A 25,667-nucleotide genomic window follows, 5' to 3' on the forward strand; every position below is an offset into this window, starting at 1 on the left:
GCTAGCTGATAGGAGCAACACAGAAATCCGAGTTCTTTAAAAATTATAAATTTCCTGACTAATTTTCCAAATCTTATGTGAAAACATTAGCATGTTGACAACTCAGTTATCTTTAGATTGGCCCTAAATGAGAATATGTCATGAAGATGAGAGCGTTTCTGAAACTTGTTGCAGCTTTTTTTTTTTTTTAACCTCAAAGAAAGGGCAAGAATGAATTAAAAGTACTAATGGGGGCTATAAGGGGAGGTAAAAGATATCTGAACTATTATTGGGAATTTCATTTATGCATGCAGTGTTTTGAATAAATCACATCCCCCGTTGCCTCACCACCTGCCCTTCACAACTGTCACTTCAAACTCACCAACTGTGCTTGGTGCTGTCAGCATGTGAATGGATGTAGTGCCAGCCCTTAGAACAAGTTGCAGCCCTCAAGAAAATTAGTGTGTTCCCTTCACCAGCAGCCATGAACTGCTATTTGTTCTCAGCTAGGGCTGTGACCTCATGGCCTTCTTCCACCCTTGTGCTGGAATTGTAGCTGCTTTTATCTTGAGCAAGTTTTGTATCTACAGTCACAACTGCTCTGAGTTCCTGCGTGTGCAATGGCCCTCTCATGTCCAGAAGTCACTGTTTCATAGCTGGTGTCTACTAGACTGCTCCTAAGGCCTGTTTCAAAAGATGAAACTCATACCCAACACTGTCAACTGGGCCAAGAACATGTGGTGGTAGGCCCTCGGGAAGAACTTACTACTATTATTCCACTAAATTACATTAAACTGTCCCCTAATTATTTTTATACCCAGAGATTGGTATCTGTTTCATCTCTCATCAGAGAAGGTTTTTGTTTGGCAGGAGGTGGTGGTTAGTATAGAGAATCAGAATTAATCCCTGTGCGGAGGATAAGAAACTAGAGAGAGAGTAGACTGTATGAGAGAACTAGTGGAGGACATTTTGAATTCTTTAGATATTCTGAATATTATTCTGTCAGGTAAGTATTGGCAAAGATCTGGGTCTCTCTAAGGTTGCCTAAGCATCTCATTGTTTCCGTCTGGGTAGAAGGTTGTAAAAAGCATATAATTTCACTTGTCATTTCTTGCTTATTTTCTGGGCTCCTAGAGTGCTATTTAGAAAGTTCCTGATTATGAAATACTTTCCCATGTGAGGAACTTTTAAACTACTATCTTGACCCTAATCCCAGGCCCTAGGAATCTTCAGTGAATCTAAGACATCAGTTTGTTTGAATGATGTCCAGGTGATCATATCATACTGTCATGGCATTACTTCTGCATTAAGTGATCTCTAATATCAGCAATGAGAAGCCAATGCTTCATGTGGCAGGGTAATACCATTTTGTCTCATCTATGTCATATCACCCTTCAAGAAAGAGTTTATGTGTGAAGTCAGAACAGTAATTGACAGACCAGGGTTCCAGGCAGCCTCTCTGACACAGCTCTGTTGGCTCCAGGCTTGTCATTCTTGTAGTGTTTCTGAGGAGCAGCATCCAGATCTATGACAGTTAAAGTTCTGCCTTGGGCCACTAAGACACAGCCTTTGTTTTTAACATGATAGCCTGTACAAAGTATGAGAAGCTCTTAAGTAGCATGCACTGGTGCTCTCTATAAATTCCCACCTAGAAAAAAAAAAACATGAAACCAAATGTTGATGAGCCAAGAACTATGTTTATTGCAAGTAATCCTTTACCCAAGTCCAATTGCTTTTATATAGTATTTGATAAATTGTGAATTAGTTTTTTTATGGCCTAAAAAAGCTGCTATACTTATATAAAATATGATCTTTGAAAAAATTTTAATTGGATATTTTCTTCATTTACATTTCAAATATATCATTTCACTGCCCCGCCCCCCCAGAAGCCCTTTATCCCATCCCCTCTCCCCTGCTTCTATGAGGGTATTCCCTTACCCACCAACCCATTCCCACCTCCTCAGCCTCACATTCCCCAACACTGGGGCACTGAACCTTCACAGGACCAAGGGCTTCTCCTCCTATTGATGATACATATGCAGCTGGAGCCATGAGTCCCTCCATGCTTGGTGGCTTAGTCCCTGGGAGCTCTGGGGGTCTGGTTGGTTCATACTGTTGTTCTTCATATGGGGTTGCAAACACCTTCATCACCTTCAGTCCTTTCTAACTTCTCCATTGGGTACCTTGTGCGCAGACCAAAGGTTGGCTGCGAGCATCTGCCTCTGTATTTGTCAGGCTCTGCCAGAGCCTCTCAGGAAACTGCTATATCAGGCTCCTTTCAACAAGCACTTCTTGGCATCCACAATAGTGCCTGGGTTTTGTGACTATATATAGGATGGATCCTGAGGTGGAACAGTCTCTGGATGGCCTTTCCTTCAGTCTCTGCTCTACACTTTGTCTCAGTATTTGCTCCCCTGTGTATTTTGTTCCCCTTTCTAAGAAGGACCAAAGCACACAATGGTCTTCCTTCTTCTTGAGATTCATGTGGGCTGTGAATTGTATATTGGGTATTACAAGCTTTTGAGCTAATATACATCTATCAGTGAGTGTTCTTCTGTGATTGGGTTACCTCACTCAGGATGATATTTTCTAGTTCTATCCATTTGCCTGCAAATTTCATGATTTTTTTTTGTTTTTAATAGCTGAGTAGTACTCCATTGTGTAAATGTACCACATTTTCTGAATCCATTCCTCTGCTGAAGGACATCTGGGTTCTTTAAAGCTTCTGGCTATTATAAATAAGGCTGCTATGAACATAGTGGAACATGTGTCCTTGTTATATGTTGGACAATCTTTTGGTATAGGCCAAGGAGAAGCATAGCTGGGTCCCTAGGTAGTACTATGTCCAATTTTCTGAGGAACCACCAGACTGATTTCCAGAGTGGTTGTACCAGCTTGTAACTCACCAGCAATGGAGGAGTGTTCCACTTTCTCCACATCCTTGCCAGCATCTGCTGTCATCTGAGTTTTTGATTTTAGCCATTCTGATTGGTGTGAGGTGGAATCTCAGGGTTGTTTTGATTTGTATTTCCCTGATGACTAAGGATGTTGGACATTTCTTTAGGTCCTTCTTAGTCATTCAATATTCCTTAGTTGAAAAAAATCTTTGTTTAGCTCTGTACCCTGTTTTTTAATTGGGTTATTTGTTTCTCTGGAGTCTTAACTACTTGAGTTCTTTGTATATATTGGATATTCACCCTCTATTGGATGTACGATTGATAAAGATCTTTTTCCAACCTGTTGGTTGCCATTTTATCCTATTGACAGTGTCTTTTGCCTTACAAAAACTTTGCAATTTTATGAGGTCCCATTTGTTGATTCTTGATCTTAGAGCATAATCCACTGGTGTTCTGTTCAGGAAATTTTCCTCTGTGCCCATGTGTTAGAGGCTCTTCCCTACTTTCCCCTCTATAAGTTTCAGTGTATATTGTTTTATGTGAAGGTCCTTGATGCACTTGGACTTGAGCTTTGTGCAAGGAGATAAGAATGGGTCAATTTGCCTTCTTCTACATGCTCACTGCCAGTTGAAAGAGCACCATTTGTTAAAAATGCTGTCTTTTTTCCACTGGATGCTTTTAGCACCTTTGTCAAAAATCAAGTGAACATAGGTGTGTGGGTTTANTTTTGGGTCTTCAATTCTATTCCATTGATCTACCTGTCTGTCTCTGTACTAATATCATACAGTTTTTTTTTTTAAATCACTATTCCTCTGTAGTACAGCTTGAGGTCAGGGATAGTAATTGCCTCAGAAGTTCTTTTATTGTTGAGAATAGTTTTCTCTATCCTGGGTTTTTTTTTTTTTTTTGGTATTTTAAATGAATTTGCAAATTGTTCTAACTCTGTGAAGAATTCAGTTGGAATTTTGTATTGAATCTGTAGATTGCTTTCGGCAAGATGCCCATTTTTACTATATTAATCCTGCCAATTCATGAGCATGGGAGATCTTTCCATCTTCTAAGATCTTTGATTTATTTCTTCAGAGACTTGAAGTTCTTGTTATACAGATCTTTCACCTGCTTGGTTAGAGTCACATCAAGGTATGTAATACTATTTGTGACTATTGGAAGGGTGTCGTTACCCTAATTTCTTTCTCAGTCTGTTGATCCTTTGAGTAAAGGAAGGCTACTGATTTATTTGAGTTAATTTTATATTCAGCCACTTTGCTGAAGTTGATTATCAGCTTTAGGAGTTTTCTGGTGGAATTTTTGGATCACTTATGTATACTATCATATCATCTACAAATAGTGTTATTTTAACTTCTTCCTTTCCAATTTGTATCCCTTTGACCTCCTTTTGTTGTCTGATTGCTCTAGCTAGAACTTCAAGTACTATATTGAATAGATAGGTAGGTAGGGGGAGAGGGAGAGAGAGAGAGAGAGAGAGAGAGAGAGAGAGAGAGAGAGAGAGAGCCTTGTCTAGTTCCTGATTTTAGCATTCATCCCTGGGATGAAGCCTACTTGATCATGGTGAATGATTTTTTTGATGTGTTCTTGGATTTAGTTTGCAAGAATTTTATTGAGTATTTATTTTATTGAGTAGGATTGCTTCAAGTTTCTCTACATTTAGTTTGATGTTGGCTGCTGGTTTGTTGTATATTGCTTTTACCATGTTTAGGTATGGGTTTTGAATTCCTGATCTTTCCAAGACTTTTTCCATGAAGGGATGTTGAATTTTGCCAAATACATTTTTCAGCACCTAATGAAATGATCATACATTTTTTCTTTGAGTTTCTTTATGTAGTGGACTACATTGATGGATTTCTGTGTATTGAACCATCTCTGCATCCCTGGGATGAAGCCTACTTGATCATGGTGAATGATCTTTTTGATGTGTTCTTGGATTCAGTTTGCAAGAATTTTATTGAGTATTTAGCATTGATGTTCATAAGGGAAAGTGGTCTAAAGTTCTCTTTTTTTGTGTGGTTTAGGTATAAGCATAATTGTGAGTTCATAGAATGAATTGGGCAGTGTTCCTTCTCTTTCTATTTTGTAGAATAGTTTGAAGACTATTGATGTTAGATCTTTGAAGGTCTGGTAGAATTCTCCACTAAGCTCACCTGGTCCTATTTTGGGGGGGGTGTTGGGAGACTTTTAATGACTGCTTCTACTTCTTTAGGGATTATGGGACTGTTTAGATGGTTTATCTGATCCTGAATTAATTTGGTATCTGTCTAAAGCATTGTCCATTTCTTCCAGATTTTCCAATTTTGTTGAGTATAGGCTTTTGTAGTAGGATCTGATGATTTTTTGAATTTTCTTGGTTTCTATTGTTATGTCTCCCTTTTCATTTCTAATTTTATTAATTTGGATACTCTCTCTGTGCCCTTTTATTAGTCTGGCTAAGGGTTTATCTATCTTGTTGATTTCCTCAAAGAACCTGCTCCTGGTTTTGTTGATTCTTTGTATAGTTCTTTTTGTTTCTATTTGGTTGATTTCAGCCTTGAGTTTGATTATTACAAGCCAGCTACTCCTCTTGGGTGTATTTTTGCCCTAGGGTTTTCAGATGTGCTGTCAAGCTGCTAGTGTATGCTTCCTCCAGTTTCATTTTGGAGGCACTTAGAACTATGAGTTTTCCACTTAGCACTGCTTACATTGTGTCCCAGAAGTTTGGGTATGATATGTCTTTATTTTCATTAAATTCTAAAAAGTTTTAAATTTCTTTCTTCCTTGACTATCATTGTGTATTGTTCAGCCTCCATGTGTATCTGGGCTTGCTGTTGTTTTTGTTGTTATTGAAGACCAGCCGTAGTCTGTGGTGATCTGATAGGATGCATGGGATTATTTCAGTCTTCTATCTGTTGAGGCCTGTTTTGTGACCAATTTTATGGTCAGTTTTGGAGAAGGTACCATGAGGTGCTGAAAAGGTATATTATTTTGTTTTAGGATGAAATGTTCTATAAATATCTGTTAGATCCATTTGGTCCATAAGTTCTGTTAGTTTCACAGTGTCTCTGTCTAGTTTCTGTTTCCATGATCTGTCCATTGTTGAAAGTGGGGGTGTTGAAGTTTCCCACTATTATTGTGTGAGGTGCTATATGTGGTTTGAAATTTAGTAAAGTTTCCTTTTTGAATGTGGGTGCTCTTGCATTTGGAGCATAGATGTGCAGAATTCACAATTCATCTTGCTAGATTTTTCCTTAGATGAGTATGAAGTGTTCTTCCTTATCCTTTTTCATAAATTTTGGTTGAAAATTGATTTTATTAAATATTAGAATGGCTACTCCAGCTTGTTTTTTGGGACCATTTGCTTGGAAAATTGTTTTCAGCCCTTTACTCTGAGGTAGTGTCTGTCTTTGTAACTGAGGTGGGTTTCCTTTATGCAGCAAAATGTTGGGTCCTGTTTATGTATCTAGTCTGATAGTCTATGCCTTTTCATTGGGGATTGAGTCCATTGATGTTAGGAGATATTAAGGAAAAGTGATTGTTGCTTCCTGTTATTTTTGTTAGAGGTCAAATTATGTTTTTGTGGCTTTCTTTGGGTTTGTTGAAAGATTACTTTCATGCTTTTTCTAGGGTGTAGTTTCCCTCCTTGTGTTGTTTTCCATGTAGTATCCTCTGTGGTGCTAGATTTGTGAAAAGATATTATGTAAATTTGGTTTTGTCATGGAATATCTTGTTTTCTCCATCTATGTTAATTGAGAGTTTTGCTGGGTATAGTACCCTGGGCTGGCATTTGTGTTCTCTTAGGGTCTTTATAACATCTTCCCAGGATCTTCTAGCTTTCATAGTCTCTGGTGAGAAATCTGATGTAATTCTGATAGGTCTGCCTTTGTTACTTTACCTTTCACCCTCAATGCTTTTAGTATTCTTTGTTTAGTGCATTTGGTGATTTGATTATTAAATGACAGTGGGAATTTCTTTTCTGGCCCAGTCTATGTGGAGTTCTGTAGGCTTGTTTGTTCATGGGCTTCTTTTTCTTTAGGTTATGGAACTTTTCTTCTATAATTTTGTTGAAGATATTTATTGGCCCTTTAAGTTGGTAATCTTTACTCTTTTCTATACCTATTCTTAGGTTTCATTTTATTGTATCTGGATTTCCTCGATATTTTATGTTAATAACTTTTTGCTTTTTGCATTTTCTTTGAGTGTCGTGTCAATGTTTTCTATGGTATCTTCTGCACCTGAGATTCTCTCTTCTATCTCTTGTATCCTGTTGGTGATGCTTGCTTCTGTGTCCTGATCTTTTTCCTAGGTTTTCTAACTCCAGAGTTGTGTCTGTTTGTGGTTTCTTTATTGTTCCTATTTCCATTTTTAGATTCTGTTTTGTTCAGTTCTTTCACCTGTTTGGTTGTGTTTTCCTGGAATTCTTTAAGGGATTTTTGTGTTTCCTCTCTAAGGTCTTCTACCTGTTCACCTGTGTCCTCCTGTATTTCTTTACGAGAGTTATGTCCTTCTTAAAGTTCTCTATCATCAACATGAGAAGTGACTTTAGATCCATGTCTTGCTTTTCCAGTGTGATGGTTTATCCAGCACTTGCTATGGTTGAAGAACTGTGTTCTGATGTTGCCAAGTAGCCTGTTTATGTTGCTTATGTTCTTGCACTTCTCTCTCTCCATCTGGTTATCTCTAGTGCTACCTGTCCTCAATTGTATCTGACTGGAGCCTGTCCCTTCTCTGATCCTGATTGTGTTAGAACTCCTCAGAGTCCAGCTGTCTCTGTGATCCTGTGAACCTTAGATCCTTGGTGTGTCAAAGCTCCTTGGAGTCAAGCTGCTTCTGGGATTCTGAGATCCTGGTGTGACCGAGCTCCTGAGAGCCTGTGATCCTGTGCGTATTAGAGTGCCTGGGAGTTGAGTTTCTTCTGGGTGTTGTGGTACTGGGTGCAGAGCTAGCACCCAAGGTCTGCCCAGGGTGCCTCCTCAGACCGGAAGGAACTGGTGACACTGGCCAGGTGGGGTTCCTGCATCCCTGGATCCTGCTAATTCCAGTACCTCCCTGGTGTTGGGACTGATGTGGCATCCTCACCTATAATCCTATGATCCTGGGCATGTTAGAGTGCCTGGGAGTTGAGCTTCCTCTGGGTTTTGTGGGACTGGATGCAGAGCTAGCACTCAAGACCTGCTCAGAGTGCCGCTGGAAAAATTTTACTTGTGACATTTTTTAGAGTTTTCTTTCTTTCTTTCTTTTTTTTTTTTTTGATGACTAGAAACTAGAAGTACCAATATCCTGCTGGAATAACCTTTTTTTCTGATCAGAAAATCAAAATTATGCATACTCAGTACATATAATCCTGGTGGAAATAACAGACAAGACTCCAAAACCAATTTAAGGATGTCTTTATTTACAAGATACAAATGTTTCATATTTAACAAGAATTGAAGTGCTTAATTTTACAATGTTTTCAATTATCTGCCTTTATGATTAAATATACAGATGTTACACTATATTTACAGCATATCTAAGTATTGTACATTCACACCACTGCAAAATAGGGATGTTTATATTTTCACAACTATAAAATTCTGATGTGCCCTTTGAAAGTCAACATGTCAAAAGAAAAATCAAAATAATTCTTAGTTTTAAAAACAACAATTGTCTCAAAATATGAAATGGCAGTTTGGTTTTATATATGAATGATTAAATGTTAAATAATACCTATTATATATTTGAGTCCTCATCTTTCATAATACATAATGCAATTCTGTCATCATAATGGACTATATGATCTGTCTTTACTTGATGCATTTAGTATTCACTTATTAAAATATACTACAATTTGATTTAATTTTTTATCAAATTGATCACAATGAATTTTAGGGCAAAGTGTGATCTTCATGTAACTTTCAGTGACCCCCCACTTCCAACAAATAAACTATTTTGTAGAAGCCATGTGTTATTTTATCTTGAAATACAGAAAAGACACAGCATTTGGCCATTCCCTTCACTTAGTTGACTTTAGAGTGAAAAATAGCAGAAAAATGGCTTATAGAATGAACTTATTTTATAATAATTTAAAAAAAAGCTTAAAGGAGAAATAAAGTAATGATAAGATAATATCATGTATCATTTAGATGCCAAGGTCAAATCCTGAGCACAAGGATTTCATCCACCAACAAGTACATAGACATCTTCTAACTTATTTCCCTCAAGCAGTTCACATGGATACCAGTAGTCAACCCATTTATCCAGCTCCGTTCATTCCTTTCACTTGCTAAGGTCAGTGCTCTCTCTACACCTGTAACAAAAGCAACATTGTCTCTTCTCGTAACCTAGCAAGACTGATGGGCTTGGGTAAAGATAAATTACAACATTAAAAACACATGTGAATACTTTTGTTAAAATACTTAAATTAAAATTTACATAACATTTTGTTCTTTGGTGAGAATTGAAGATTTATAATTTGTACATTTATACATATAAAGTCACAGAGAGCATTTAGATAGATCTAGTTTTCTAATGCTTTTCTTTTAAAATCCAGGGAACCTATAGTTTGATAGTTATATGAAAATAAAAAACTTGATTCTAATGAAACTTAGAATGAAAAAGTGACAGGATCCACTACAAATGTGAATGTAACTCTAATAAGAGGAACTCTTTAGCCTCAGTTCTTACATTCATACATTCTTGAAGATCACAACATTAAATAAAACACTAAGATTGTTCTGTCGTTCAAATTTTAGATTATACATACTATGTGCTTATCTTAGATCTACTGACATGAACATCACGTGATGTAGGAAAGCTAAGTTACCTACAGAGATAAATAAGACCTGTGCTTTCTGGGGTTGATTTGCTCTTATTCATGCTCATTTGCCATGACAACACACTGACAGTGATCATGATTAAGAATCCATTTCAGACAAGACACTTTGAATAAGTTAAAGCTTTAGAAATAAACAAATGATATTTGAAAATGACTGAAGGAGGGAAAACCCTTCCATCTCAACCAAGAGGAGGAAAACAAATAAACAAACAAACAATCCCCCCAAAACACCCCCAAAACCAGAATCATGAACTCCAGAAGTATTTTTCAGTAGAGGATTTTAGAAGGCATCAGTGGCTCTTCAACAACCCTGAAGTACCATGGAATTATAGTTAAACAGTTCTGATGGCAACATATACTCTTGTTTAGAAAATTCCACAGGGACTATTTACAAGGTTAATTCCTATATTTAAAAAAATGGTGTAGGTAATCCAGTGAAGACAGTATGGCAGCCTTTATGTAGAATTCAATTCACAGAAAGGTACAACACAGCTGATAAAACAGAGCAGAGAAAATGAACTGCTTCACTATATATAGCCTTTGTAGAAATTAAACACAAGGCTGGAAAGATGGCTCAGCAATTAAGAGGTCCTGAGCATGGTGGCTCACAACCATCTGCAATGGGATCTGATGCCCTCTTCGGGTGTGTCTAAAGATAGTGACAGTGTATTCACATACATAAAATAAATAAAACTAAAAAAAAGGAAATTAAACACAGTTGATATGCCTGAAGCCATGGAACGATGCCTTCCTTCTTTGCCCTGTGCTCAGCAATTTGGACTATCATATCACTTCTCAGAAGTTGATTCTCTATATGCTGCAGCTTAGGGCATTCATGTTAAACTTTAGGCATAAACTCATATCTGGAGAATTTTATTGCTTGGTATTATTACAAAAGTGGCTAGTGGTGTTTTTCATTATTGAACTCCACATAAAAGTTTACATAAAAGCATGTACCACATCTCACCTTTACCAAATGGTAGACTTTCAACAAAAACAACAAATTATGTTGAAAGTTGAAATGCTTTGAATGAATAACAATTTTACCAAAGAAATAGTTTCTTAAGTTTGAAGGAAGGACACTTTTCTTAAAGATTACTTTTGAACACACTAAACTAAAGAAAATAACAAATTAAGAACCATGTGAAACATTTATTTGATCAGGAAAGGAACTGATACTATGTTCAGGCTCAGTTTATCATGAAACCCCACTTATCTCAAAAAGAGGTTAGCTATTCTAACAAGCTCTTGGATTAGAGTTTATTTGAATTAAATTTTTGAATATGTATGTGCATGCATGTTGTCCATGCACGTGTGCTCACATATACTTAGGGAACTGTGCAAATGTGGAGAGATCTGAGGCTGATGTCAGGTGACTTCGTTGGTGCCTCTCTACCTTATCACTGAGGCAAGGTTACTTGATGTTCCTGCACTTGCTGCTCTGACTTGCCTGGATAGAGCACCTTCACCAAAACTTCCTGGCCCCATCTCTGTTGCCCTTGCTTGCCTGGACTTTACATGGGCTCTGGAGACCTGTCTGAACTATTTCTCATCCTTGCATAGAATTCTCCTTAGCTCCAGAGTTGAGTTCTTAATAAATAACTAATATTATTCTATTACTTTTTTTCTCCTACTAAAAGTATTTGTGGTTATTTTGAGAGAGATGGGGAAAGCTGTTTGTGCTTGGCTCAGTATAGGGAGAAGTAAAGGTGAGGACCAGAGAAGATCCACTCACACTCCTTACTGAATGAACACTAGGAGCATGCTAACATTCTTTTTATGAGTCCTTTCAATAATCTAAGTTAAACTATACTGAATATCTAATCACATCCCTTCTATTCAAGAATTTGCTGGTAGGCAAACACGTAGTCTTCTTGCTGATCAAATAGTTTTTTTTTTTTTTTAAATATTATCTGACATAAATCTTCTAAGTAAGATAGCCCACTCATTATTCTGTTTATATTTACAGAAGTCATCCTTATTCTGATAGTCATTCTACATATTTACTGCCTTTCTTTTCTTGAAATATGAAAAATAAAGTAAGATGTATAGTTATTGTTTAATTTTGTCAATATGTACCCTGTACACCTGGTTTCTTTCCTCCCACTCAAACACAGCATCAATGCTGACAACTAGAAGAGAGAAACAATGTACAATTTCTTTCCATATGACCCTCATTTAGTAGGGAATAAGAAGATAGCTTTTTGTTTTGCCCATTAGTGATTCTAAATAGATGGTTTAATGTTAATGGTCATGTCTGGTATTTCATGGAGGAAAGCAACCTAATTGGTTCCTTTGCTCCTTTGGAGTAGAAAAACAAAAAACAAAAAACAAAAACCAAGAGATGTTTCTTGTGCAACATGAGGTGTATCAATGTGTGGTGGTCTCAAAGTCTGAGAAATTGTACTGTACATCTCAAGTGTAGCCCTTAAAGATTGTGTGTAGTGAAGACATTCTTATGGATTTCTAGTAAACAGCATAGTAAAGTGGTAATGTTTGGAGGATGGAAAAGAAAAGAAAAAAGTCTAATGTGAGAAAAGTATTAACTTAAACAATCAACTCAACATAAGATTTTAGTCACAAGCACAACCTAGTAGACGGCCATAGTTCATCTGAGAGTCTGTGGGATAAAAAGGGAGAATAATTCTGCAGTTTCTTTAGTGCTTCCCATCTCATAGAAACCTGCCATTATTGATTCTGAAATCCTGGTTTCAGCTATCTTTTCTAGTGAATGGTTAAGCATACATTTCCTTTACTAATAACTCTCTTCTCCCAGATAAGCTGGCACAGGCATGAGCTGCACTTTGTAGCTGACAGAAGGAAAGCTCGCCCAGTCACCTTGTGTTCATTAGATGTCGTCCTCGTTTACCCGTCCATAACAGTCCAATGGAAAGGAGGACAGTAAACAGTAAACCAACGTCTTCCATATATCCCAGGTCTCTATAAGGTCAGATGTCTTATACAGTTTTAGGAAGTTTTTGCATATGTTGACATTAAATTACCTTGACAATTATGTTATTATAAAATGTAAAATAAGCCATACATTTTAATCTCTGTGACCAAAGTGCACTTAAGTTGAGGATAATCAGAGTAGTTAAAAATAATAATGTTTAGTTAATATTTACTAAACTCTCATCTTTTATCTAAATAAGAATTAATAGCACCTTCTAAGAGAGGCACTGTTTTAAATAGGTACAGAACAAAAGAAAAATAGTACTCTAAAAATACTGTTGAAATTCACACTATATCTGACACCACATAAATTACTCTTTTTTTACTATAAAAATATCAATACACTTAGATTCTAATCAGTTCAACATAAATTACCATTTTTCCTTAAATTTAGAACACTGCTAAGTTTAGAAATAAAATAGGTTTTATATTTTAAAAATTAACTAATGGGAAAACAAAACTAAAGTTGAAGAGAAAAGCTGACATATTCATACTTATTTTCAATATTATATACAGGCAAATTGATTTATATTTTAGATATTTTATTATTAGGAGTAATTCTACAAAACAAGTATGATATTAAGTCAAAAAGTATCAACATCAGGAACCTATAATTTCTTCTGTTATATAAGAACAGAAACTATTTACATAGCATGAGACTTACAAACTAGACAAGTTCATACAATACTCTAAACTGTCCCTGTACTTTTTACCATAGATCTATTTTGGTTACACGGAGGTATATTTTCACACTCTTACAAGTTCTACACATGAACAAGACAATGAAGGATTTCTTAAATGAAAGGCCCATTATAACCAGGAAGTGATTCAACAGTTAACATTTTTTAACCATCTCAAGGCAAACATACACAGTTAAGGAATAGCTTATCAAAAAGGTTCCATTTTCCACATTATTTCAGAACTTCAACAGAAGAATGGCTCTGCATACTGATTTTTACTATATATAAACATATGAAAGAAGTCCCCAAAAGATGTGTTTATGAAACCATATTTCTCAATGCAAAGTGCTAAGAGACGAGGAAGGAGAGCTGAGGATGTCTTGAGCTACGTGTATTCCTGGAGCCTCCACACTAGCAGCTGCTGAAGTTTAGCATTCTGACTTTCTCTTGGGTCCAGGGAGATTGTTCAAGGTGGCTAGAGGCTCACTTGGGCCATCTGGTGTCTCACCTGTGACAGCTAGAAGGATGATTTTCAGCCATTTCTGTTTCAGTTCCTCACTGTCTGCAGCAAAGCTATGCACAGACTTGGACTGGGTCAGCTTGAAACTATGTGGCAGATCTGCACTCTTAGGCATGTCATCCACAATGTAGCCCAGGAGGGGTATGGTTGCCTGGGCTCTGACATCCTAAGGAAAGGACATTGTACATATAAGACATATTATCACACAGGTGTATGTGGTTCTTACTCCTACAAACTCTTCCCTGACTACCGTCCCACAGATCCTCGCTCATGAACTCTCTTTGGACGAAGGCCGATTTTAGTGTCTGTCTATGGGGTCAACAATAGTGTTGGCTGAAGAAAATAAAGGAAGTAGAGCTGACACCCAGATGAGCAAAATCATACTGGTGCAAAGCTTGCTCCTGTGGGAAGTTCATTCAAAGCCCATGCAGTTCTCCACTTAGTGAAAAGCCATGCTGGAGGGTGAATAACAGCAATCTTAATGTTTAAAGCCAGCAAGCATTACTAAGGATTAAAAATCATATTTTCTTTAATTATTCATTCTTCTTAATTATTGTCAGGGAAAAAAGAAAAGTAGAATAGTTTTAGGCAGTTTTTGGGATTTTTCTAAAAATGTTTTTTTTTTTTCTAGATCTTGATGTAGGATGAGGCTAAAGTCTGAGAAATGTAAAACATTATGTTTCTAAAGTGCAGGAATATATAATTGATTTAAGTGTTGTTCACTTAATGACTTATTCAAATGCATTTTAAACAGCTATAAGAAGAACTATCAGTTTAAATCCACAAGATCAACTTTTCCTTATTTTAAGATAGGCCACAGAGACACTGCCTGAGCTCTTTGTTCTCCTGAGGGTTGGCTTCCATATGTATCCCTCTGTCCTGGCCATGCCATTCAAATATACACAGCTTAGTTACCTGAGGAGCACCATACATGTACAGCACAAGGGGGTCTTGCTTGGGGATCACACACCAGATTTTCTGCCAAGGTTTTGACTTTTCCATGTACTGGAGGAAACTGCACACCTCACTATTTCCTGATACTTCTGCTGATTCAATCTAGAAAATACAATGGAGAGAAAGAATAAACACAATGAATCAAATGGGGATGAAACATGCCTTAAGGGAAGTATTTATAAAGTACAGTATATGTATATAGCATGTCTCCTTTGGTTGCCTTATGAAAAGGTATATTTATATTTACTAGTTTTTCTTCATCAGGATGAAAGATAGAACTAATCCGAGGTCATATTTAACTCTTTATTATTAGACTTTGTACATAAATAGTCAACATTTATTGACTGTTTACTATATAGATTTGATTTTGCTTGAGTTGTGTATTATTCACACTAACACTGACAAGGTTAAGTCCTTTCATTGTTTCTAAAGCTCAGAATTTTTAATCCGATTCTTAAAGAGTATATAGAATTTGATGTGCTAGAATTTGAGCTCAGTCAGCATGAATCAATACACTCAACCTATGAATCTAATATTCTAATAATGTAAGAATATAAAGTCAAAAAGGCAAGATGTGAATATCAGTTACCATTAGTATTAAGGTAATTATAAGAGTCTCACTAGAGCAAACTTCGCTTACTAATATATTAGGTACTGGATGATGGGAAACAGAAACATTTGGCTAAGATGCTTTATTAGAAGTAAAATGTTGGGCTGGTGAGATGGCTCAGTGGGTAAGAGCACCCGACTGCTCTTCCGAAGGTCCAGAGTTCAAATCCCAGCAACCACATGGTGGCTCATAGCCATCCATAACAAGATCTGATACCCTCTTCTGGAGTGTCTGAAGACAGCTACAGTGTACTTACATATGATAAATAAATAAATCTTTAAAAAAAAAAGAAGTAAACTGTTTTGCTTCTTTTCCTATGTAGGGTAGTGCTACTCAGTTTTGTCCACAGGATGTAAGGGAAATAATGGTGTGGCCTTACTTTGTGCCAACTCATATGGGCTCACATTAGCAGTTAGCAAACAGTTCTAAAAAAGGTCAGAGTCCAAATCAAGGCCACCATATAGGCACTTACACATGAAGAAAGCAAACGCATCCTAACTGATTAATATTTGTAAAATTAAAAATAAAATTTAAACACATAGACTATATAATATATACAATATAGATCTAGCAGTAAAACTATGTCACTGCCAAAAGGTAACCTTTTCTTTTCAAACTCTTCAAACTACAAAACACAAATCAGCCACGGAGCTGCCTGTACCCCAGTACTTGAGGGGTGCAGGGAGAAAGCTCAGGGTCACATCTGGCTAAAATCAAGGCCAGTTTAGGTGACCCCTATGAAAGGATCATTTGAACGGAGCTGCATGCCTGTACCCCAGTACTTGGGGGGGTGCCGGGAGAAAGCTCAGGGTCACATCTGGCTAAAATCAAGGCCAGTTTAGGTGACCCCTATGAAAGGACCATTTGATACCCTAATGGGTCATGTCCCACAGGTTGAGAACTCCTTTTCTAGAGGAACAGAACTTTGTGAGACACTGTCTCAAGACAACAGCAGCAGCAGCAGCAACAAAAACAAAAACCAACAACAAAACAACAAAGGAGATTTTCAAAGCAATTTGACTTTTTATGGTACTTGTGGTAGTTAATCTTGACTGTTAACCCAAATGGATCTGGTATTAACTGAGACAGATTGGCAGCAGCGTAGACCATTGAGAGCCAGAGGGAAAGCAGTGCTTAGCGTCTTGCTGGGGAAGATGCCTTCTCCACTGTTGCTGCTGTTGCCATTTCTTCTGACTCTAGAATACAGCTGCTTGGCTTCCAACCTGGGCTGAAAATCAGCAACTTTCTAAGAATTGTGCAGGCCTTCAGTGCCAGATTGATCTATGAGGTACTAAACCAAATAGCTAATAGGTCCTCTGTGTCATACACACTGATTCTGCCAGTTCTGTTCTAGAGAAGGAGTTCTCAACCTGTGGGGCATGACCATCCTAATGGGTCCTAAAGGTGTCAAGTGACCTTTTCACAGGGGTTACCTAAGAGTAGAGAAAAACTCAGATATTTACATTATGAGTCACAACAGTAGCAAAATCATAGTTAAGAAGTATAAATGAGGGCTGGAGAGATGGCTCAGTGGTTAAGAGCACTGACTGCTCTTCCAGAGGCCCTGAGTTCAATTCTCAGCAACCACATGATGGCTCACAACCATCTGTAATGGGGATCCGATGCCCTCTTCTGGTGTGTCTGAAGACAGCGAGTGTACTCACATGCATGAAATAAATAAATCTCTAAAAAAAAAAATTTGAACAGTGGCACAACAGTTTGAAAGGACAAAAAGAATCTTAAAGGCTCGGGGGGTGGCTTAGCAGTTGAGTGCTTGCCCTGCATATGTGAAGACAGGAGTTCCAGTCCCACAAACCCACATAGATGTACAGTAGGCATGGTGACCTGCTGATAATTCCAGTATTACAAGGCAGAGATAGAGGACTCCTAGGAGCAGGCTGGCCACTAAGACTAGCCATATCATAGTTATGAGTTCTGGGTTTGTTTGAGAGGCCCTGCCTTAATGCGTAAGGTGGAAGAGCAATTGAGGACAATTTCTGTTATCAGTCATGGGCATAACTATGCACAAACATACATGTACCTATATACCTTAAAACATGTGTGCCCACACACCAGGCAAGAAGGCAAGAACATGTAGACACATTCATAAACACTACAAAAAGTGGGAAAAAATACAAATGTATTGAGTTAAATACTTTAAGTTTTGTCAATAAAAATGTTTTTTTCTTTTCCCCTTAAAATACCTCTGTAAAATCCTTGTTTTGGCCTCTTGGCCTATAAAAAATGTTCAATCAATCTGCTTACAAAAAGCTTGACTACTGTTCTAGAGTGCATGGTATACTAGTTGGCATAGGGTAAGGCTCGAACATGCTCTATGTGTGCACGGGCACGCTTATTTTCTACTTACAGATGCTACATTTTTATGTGATTACATGAATTAATCAAATTCATAATTTTTCCCCAGGCATAAGGTTTTCCAAAAAGCTAAAGATTTTTTATTTATGCAGCCTGAATCTTCTCTTTATAAACTACAGTGTCATACTCATTGTACTTTGTCATACAGATCAGCTGTTTCTATGAAAACCTTGAGGTTGTGGCTCTGGAATCCAGTGGAGAATATCTCCCCATTCCTCCTACCACGAAAGTCTCATCCGGCCTGTAATATACATGAAATATCTACATCCTAAGGAGATTCAGAAGTACAATTTGGGCTTGTGGGCTTATAATTTAACTTCAAATGGCTATTGAAGTTTAAGAGCCTTTCTCAGCTAACAAATGACTTTTGTATATTTGCTTGTAACTGCTCACTACACAATTATTGATTTTTCAACACTATTAATAAACTAAGTATATTTATGACTCTGGATGCAAAAAAAAAAAGTTATCCTATTTGTAGGTGATCTTGACCTACTACCACAAGGCCTTATATAAATTACCTTATTTGTCAACACATGGCTTTCAACATTAATCAATTTCTGGTATAAGCTACTTTCAAGTTCCTTGATGGAGCCTGAACTAACTCTAGATTATGAGTCAAACTTACTTGAGATGTGTTTTGACAGTGATGCATTCATGAAACTGCTCACCCGGCTATTACATAACCATAAAAACTAGTTCTCTTTAAAATAGTAAGCTGAATTACTGTTTTAGGAAATACAACAGGACTTTATCTAAATTTGAATTTTTTCATGCAGTATTTTCAACATTAATGCGATGAAACTGAAAGCTTTCCTATAAAAAAACCCCAAACAAAAACAAACCCAGCGATAATTTGTACACCCCACGTTTCTAGATAATCAGGTAGGAGTCAACAAACTAAAATAAAAGTATGTCTCCTGCTCACAGTTATCCTGAATGTGAATGCAAAACCAAGTAAGACATATTATTTGCATCCTTATGACTAAGAGAGTTTGTCATCTAAGAATATGAAGAGTTCACTATTTATTTTTACCTCTAAAATGCCTCTTCTTTTCTTTTCTTCACTGTCTGTGAATCCACTTATTATCTGGTAACAGTCTTTACAAACCTTGTTCAATCTTCCACCATCATACTCAAGCTGAGCTTTGTAGTCAGAACATTTCCAACAAACCACCTTTAGTTTTAAAAAGGATATTCAAAATGAATAATTAGGGTTAGGATTAAGACAATTAGATTTAGGAAATACTCATTCATACATACAAGAGAAGGTTAAATATAAAAGTTATGTTTTTTTTAGTCTAAGAACATTTCAAAAGATATCGAATACATCAGAGTATTTTAATAATGTCTGTGACAATCACTTTCACCTCTAAAGGCCCTTTGCCCTGGATGTACCAGACCATCCACCTCCTCTCCTTTTCCACATCTCAGAGGAAATAGTACAGCCATATAACAGCAGGTAATTTCTGAAGACTACTTACCTACCTTCATAGATGCAGTGCATTATGTCCTCTTGACTTTAATTTCTAAAGGTCTTCAATCTTTTAAGTTATTAGCACTCACATTTGGACTCTCAGAGCCTGAGTGGTCCTTTCCACATCCTTAAGCTCTACCTAACATTCTACAAGAACCTATTTTTCAAGTCTAGGTTAGAAGTCTTATGAGTTTGGTATGTTCCTCTTATACTTAAAAATCCTTTGATCTAAAACCATGCATGGTGATACATGCTTTTAGTCCCAGCACATAATGAGTAGATGCAGAGGCCAGGAGATCTCTGTGAGTTCAAGGTCAGTTCAGTCTACACAGAGAGTAGAACATTCCAGGCCAGCAAGGGCTAGACAGTAAGACATTGTCTAAAAAACACCAAGCCAAACAAAAATGAACAAGCAAAAGCAATTCTTCAGTCTTTCCTTTGTTTCTGATTAAAGAAAAGATTATTAGTTATATTATATATTAATAGTAATACATATTATATTTGATTGGCCTATCTTCAATGGCACTGACTTCCTACATCCCCAAAATGCCATGCTCCCCTCTTCTTCCACCTCTTATAGTCCTTGAAGTCTCAAATTCCCTTCTTCCTTCAGTGTTTAGAACAGAGCCTGGCGACGGTGAAGTTTTTAACTACAGACTTGTGTATTACTTGTCCATCTCCTATAAAGTTTTACAGGAGGTTGCTTTGGAATATTTTGTTTACCACACACAACAGCTGCAGAATGTCAATGAGTAGATGAGCATAATGTAAATGCATTTTAAAAAGTGCTTTTCAAATTATTACCATTGTCTATAACTTCTTTTTTAGGTTTAAATCATTATTTTCTTGCTTAGGAAAGTATTTTTCCCCTCATACTTATAGTAGGTAAAATTCATTTTAAAATGTCTAAGCTTTTAAGTAAACAATTTGGAGTATGTTCATAGCAGTTGAAATACAGAATATCAATGGTCAAAGGTTAAGGGTGTGGCTCAGTAGTAGCACACAGACCTGGTGTTCAAAGCCTTGGGTTCAATTTCTACCCAACCTTAATATGAACCACAGTTTTCTGATGATTACAACAAAATTACTTTGGAGGTTTAATGGTAGATATACATGTATCTGTAACCTCAATTCAACTACTTTATTTTCAAATCATATCATTTGGTAATCTATATACAAACACTTTTTATCTTTTGACCAAAGTTCAAGTATGCCAGTACCAGAAATCATTTTAAACAAACTCAAAGATTAATTTAAACAGTTTATTCTGAGATAGTTGTTTCTTTATTATTTAATTTTGATTTAATTTTGATTACAAATGGCCTCAGTAAATTTAATCTCAGTGTCAGGAAAAGAAATGCAGGAAACTTTAAGTATAAAGGAGACCAAGCTTAGCCTTCTGCTGTCTGATAGGATGCCATGTCACCAGAGTGGGAAGCTACAACCACAGTACTAGGTCTGCTTACCCATTCTCATCTCAGAGACAGAATTACTCCCATTGTGCCTCAATTTCTGCCCCAGGGTTTCTGCCTATTTTCTCAGCCCTATCAAGGTCCCAGTAGCTCTCAGCAGTCAGCTTTGAGAGCACGCGAGGTGACAGCATCAGTGATCTAATATGGTAGAACGAATGTATCATTAGCTCACTCCAGTGCCTGGTGTTTTAGCACTCATGTGACTACCCTTTTGACTCAGACTTTTTAGGTGTCTGCAGCTGGTCCTATTCTCGGGCAGTCTGCTCTAGCTTTTTGTTCTTAGCGACACCCACTGAAAAATGTATTATCACCAGGGACTCATTGTCAACCTGGAATACCTGTTCTTTATTTCCCAACATGCCTCATTTTTCCAACTTGCTCCCAGCTGTCCATTACTATGTGGCATTGAATTACAGAAATCTTTGTCCTCCCTTGTGATTTCATTACACTTATTCTTCATGAACCTTGTCTTCTACATTCTCTGGCCTGCATTGCTGAATTCTGCTATGGAAAAAAAATCATCGCTGTTAAGCTGCCTGGAGTCTGTTTGGGTTTCTAACTAGAAATTTCCAAAGAGGAATGAGTCCACCTGTGTCAGTGCAACTTTCACTTCCTCTCTGCTTTCTCTCCTCTTACATACACATCCCATTTCCCCTGACTTTCACCTGACCATTCTGTCCAAATCAATAAAAATATAACACTGACCTTAAACACCTCCATTTCTCACTACTAACATGCCCAAATAGTAAAATCCCCCCCAATTCATTTATCATACTTGCACCTGTCTTTCTCCCTTCTGTTCAAAGAGAGGACTTTGCTCTACCCTGCACAAGGTGTAACTTACCTGTACTGCAGTTTCTGTCTCTTGCCTTTTCAAACACATCTACTTCTTTGATTACTAACATTCTAACTACATTCCCTGTTACTTTTTTTTTTTGTTTTGTTTTTAAATGATCATGCCCAGCGACAGAATTCCCTAGCAATTTCGCTCATGGATAAAGGCTGTCCTACTGCAGGGAGGTGTGCAAAGCTCCTCCTGATTCCCCTGCTAGGATGAGGACATTCTTCCATTTAGACATCTAAGCAAATATTGCTCCTGCACATAGGCCTTCTTTTGTCTGAAACGCTCCACTTCAACTTTCTGGTTCTTTCTTATTCCATCATACTTATTTGAATTCTTTCTTTCTTTCTTTCTTTCTTTTTTTTTTTTTTGTCTTGGGAACTTAAACTTTATTTGATCCCTATTCAAAATGAAAGTTTTATTCAAAATTGATTCAGTTTGGTTCCTTCTTACATGACTAATTTTTTTTATAATTACTTTATTAGATATTTTCTTCATTTACATTTCAAATGCTATCCCGAATGTCCCCTATATGTCCCCCACCCCTGCCCTGCTCCCCTGCCCACTCACTCCCACTTCTTGGCCCTGGCATTCCTCTGTATGGGGCATATAAAGTTTGCAAGACCAACTTATTTGAATTCTTATCTATTTTCTTCTTCACAATGTAATCTCCATGAATCCAGGAGTTATTTTGTTGACCATATTCTTTTTCTTCATGGGACAGCACAATACTTTGCATATAGTTAGCTCCAAAACACACTTCCTAACTAAGTGATTGTTAATTGTTTTGTTGTTTGTTTGATTTGTTTTGAGGCTGATGATTTTATTTTACCTATATACCATTACTAACACCTGTGATAGTGAAGAAGCCTCACTTACATGTCCACATGCCCGGCAGTGATGCCGCCTTCTGGTCAGTGCATTGAAGGACTCTTTGCACTTCATGCACATGGTCACTTCATTATCACGTATCCATCTTGGGGCTCGTTTTCCTAGCTCAGCAGTCTAAATGGGAAAGACAGGATAGCTTTTAACAGAACAAAAATTATTCCTTTTTTTTTTTTTTTTTGAGACAGGGTTTCTCTGTGTAGTCCTGGCAGTACTGGAACTCACTCTGTAGACCAGGCTGGCCTTAACTCACAGAGACCTGCCTGCCTCTGCCTCCCGAGTACTAGGATTAAAGGTGTGCGCCACCACTGCCAAGCCTTTTAATAGCACATTATCGATGTTGTTCAAACCATGTTCTGATCTCAAGATCTAGGAAGGGAAGTAAAAATTTCAAAGCACTTCTAGACACTTAAGAGAGAATGACATTATTTCTTAACAACTTATTTTGGGATTGCAAGGGAAAAGGTTTGTTAATGAAATGACTAGATAGGACTTTTGAAAACACAAGAGATGAAAGATCTTTAAGTTAACTTCAGAAGTAACTTACAGAAACTTCTAGGGGAATGTCATTTTCCTTTGCAATTGCATTTCTGAAGGTTTCATGCCTTTGATGAAAAGCATCAATACTCTCTTGAAGGGCCTAAATGTAAATTAAATACAAAACATACATTATAGTATCATACACACATTAATAGATGTTTATCACATAAATAACTATAATAAGAATCATCTTTAAAGTTAAATGAACTTGTTCTTAAACTATATATTAAAAATATAAATATGTATATATTCCTCTTTTAAAAATTATATTATGAGTATTTTGCCTGGCATATGTATTTTACAACAAATATATGTCTGGTGTCCATAGAGGTGAGAAGACATTGCATCCTTGGAACTAGAATTATGGATAATTTTGAGCTACCATGTAAGTCCTAGAAATTAAACCCAGTTATCTCTCCAGGTCCCAGTGTACACATTTCTTATGCATGTAGGCCCAAAAACCAGAAATAAAATAAAAGAGGTACCTTGATCCATTCTTCTTTGTCTTGTTCAGAACTAAAAGAAAACAAAGCTAAAATGAGTGAAGAGAACATTAAGAATTACAACTTGTGAATGAAAGTATGATTTTAATGTTACTCTGGATTCCCAGAGAATACAGGAGTACTTTGGAAATAATTAAAGAGATTCTAGTTCTTCTTAGTACAGGGTCAGACTGCTGTCTAACTTTGGTACCCATACATTTGGTACCTATTTTGGTACCCTTACAATTTGATGGCCATGACTTAACAACCACTGTCTAGTTGTATCTACCAGATGATTCTGTGCTTGACATAATAGAAGATCAAAGATAATATACTTTTAAAAATAAATGACAATTAAAAAACACTAACATCTAATTTCAGGAAAGATTATAATTATTCTTATAATCTTAAAAATGATCTTTGTCCCTGCACACACGAAGTAGATGTGCAGCTTGGTCTTCATGTGGGTCCCAAACAACAGGAGAGGGGGTGATCCCAAAGCTGCTGCCTGTCTGTGGGATATGTTTTCCTAGCTGGGCTGCTTTGACTAGCTTCCTCTGGGGAGGGAAGCATATAACGTTGCAGAGACTTGAAGTGCCAAGTTGGGGAGATACCCAGGGGGCCCCACCTGCTCAGAGGAGAAAAGTCACACACATCTTTCAATAATAACTCTAAATAGCCATGGTCTCAACTTTCCAACCAAAGGACTAGGTTAGCTGAATGTGTTAAGAAACAAAGTCCAATTTTCTGCTGTTTATAAGAAACCCATCTAGCTTTGAAGATAGGTACCACCTGAAAATAAAAAAAATAATAATTTGAAATCTGAAATTAAGCAGGTATTGTCAACCTAATATTTGACAAATAGATATAAACTAAAATTTATCAGAAAAGTCAAAGAAGGGCACTTCATTCTAATCAAGGGAATAATTCATCATTAATTATAATATTAAAATATCAAGCATATTATGCCAACTCCTGGTGTACTCAATTCCATAAAGAACCTACTATTTCACAAACCTAATGATAGTAGTCAATCTCAACACTCCACTTTCTCCAGTAAACACATCATCTGGACAGAAAAACCCCAAGATCAAATGGCATCTTACTTCGAATGGACCTAACAGATACCTACAGAATATTCCACCTAAACATCAAAGAATACACCTTCTATTCAGCAGAGCATGGAAGCTTCTCTAAAATAGACCACATGCGAGAATACAAAGCACACCTTGACAAATACAGAAAACATTAAATAACCCCATGTATCCCAAATTTGACCACCATGCAATAAAACTTAAAGTCAATACCCATAAAAACTCTAAAAAGTATGTAAATTAATGGAAATAGAAAAACTTCCTACTAAATGATTAATAGGTTGAAGAAGAAAGCAAGAAATATAAGGAGGAACCAAACTGAAGCCAAATAAAATTTAAGTTCCCAAGTCCTCCCTGGGTAATTGATACTCTGGTTGGCAAGTTGAGACATGAATGCTAGGCAAGTCACCCTGCCACAGTTCAATAAGCCAACCAGTTGGAATAGGATAAGTGTACCACAAAGACATGTTCCTAAGGAAGTCCCTAAATCATGTGACTGTAACTTGGCACAGATGTTTGTGGTTTTCAAGCTTAAAAAGTCTGTAACGTACTGGTCGGGGAAAGGGGTCAGAGTTCAGCAGCAGCGGATTAATTACAATCAACTGTTCCCTGAACTAAATGAAAGCGAAAGCAAAGCTTCTGGACTGCACATGAATGCATCAAACAGAGAAGTCTCTGACCGTACATTAAACATTTACAAATACATGATTTATTGATACAACTCAAAGAACTTGGAAGAACAAAACAAACCCAAACTTAGTAGATAGCAAGAAATAATAAAAATCAAAGCAAAACTAATGAAATAGAAACAGAGAAAATAATACAAAGAATATTGAATCTTAGAGTTTGTTCTTGGAGAAGATATAAAAGATCAAAGACCCTATGCACTAAAAGAAATAAAGAGAAGACCCACAATAGAATCAGGAAAGAATACAGAAATATTACAATAGTCTAATATACCAAAATAATTCAGACAAGGGAATACTTTAAAAACCTTAAAACATTAAGTTGAAAATTTTGAAGGAAATGAATTTCTTTCTTTTTTTTTTTTTTATGGTTTTAGAGCTTTATTGTAGAAGACACGGGGAAAGAGAGAAGGT

At 36.8% G+C, this 25,667-nt stretch overlaps 1 protein-coding gene across 5 annotated transcripts in view; it reads right to left on the reverse strand.

Annotated features, from left to right (window-relative positions):
- Positions 1–8,238: 8,238 nt before the first annotated feature.
- The window catches only part of Fgd4 (FYVE, RhoGEF and PH domain containing 4), a 181,344-nt gene continuing 163,915 nt past the window's right edge, over positions 8,239–25,667 (reverse strand). For 4 of the 5 annotated variants that reach the window (XM_021209743.2, XM_029544202.1, XM_029544203.1 and 1 more), the window contains exons 12-17: positions 23,477–23,507; positions 22,999–23,091; positions 22,443–22,568; positions 18,810–18,950; positions 14,749–14,889; positions 8,239–13,999 (exon numbers count right to left, since the gene is read on the reverse strand). In XM_021209743.2, the coding sequence (XP_021065402.1) occupies positions 13,742–13,999; positions 14,749–14,889; positions 18,810–18,950; positions 22,443–22,568; positions 22,999–23,091; positions 23,477–23,507 (790 nt within the window). In that variant the 3' untranslated portion in view covers positions 8,239–13,741. The remainder of the gene's footprint in view (positions 14,000–14,748; positions 14,890–18,809; positions 18,951–22,442; positions 22,569–22,998; positions 23,092–23,476; positions 23,508–25,667) is intronic. The other variant, XM_021209744.2, reaches the window with a different exon arrangement.

Source organism: Mus pahari, chromosome 12 (assembly GCF_900095145.1).
Source record: "Mus pahari chromosome 12, PAHARI_EIJ_v1.1, whole genome shotgun sequence".
Classification (NCBI taxonomy): Eukaryota; Metazoa; Chordata; class Mammalia; order Rodentia; family Muridae; genus Mus; species Mus pahari.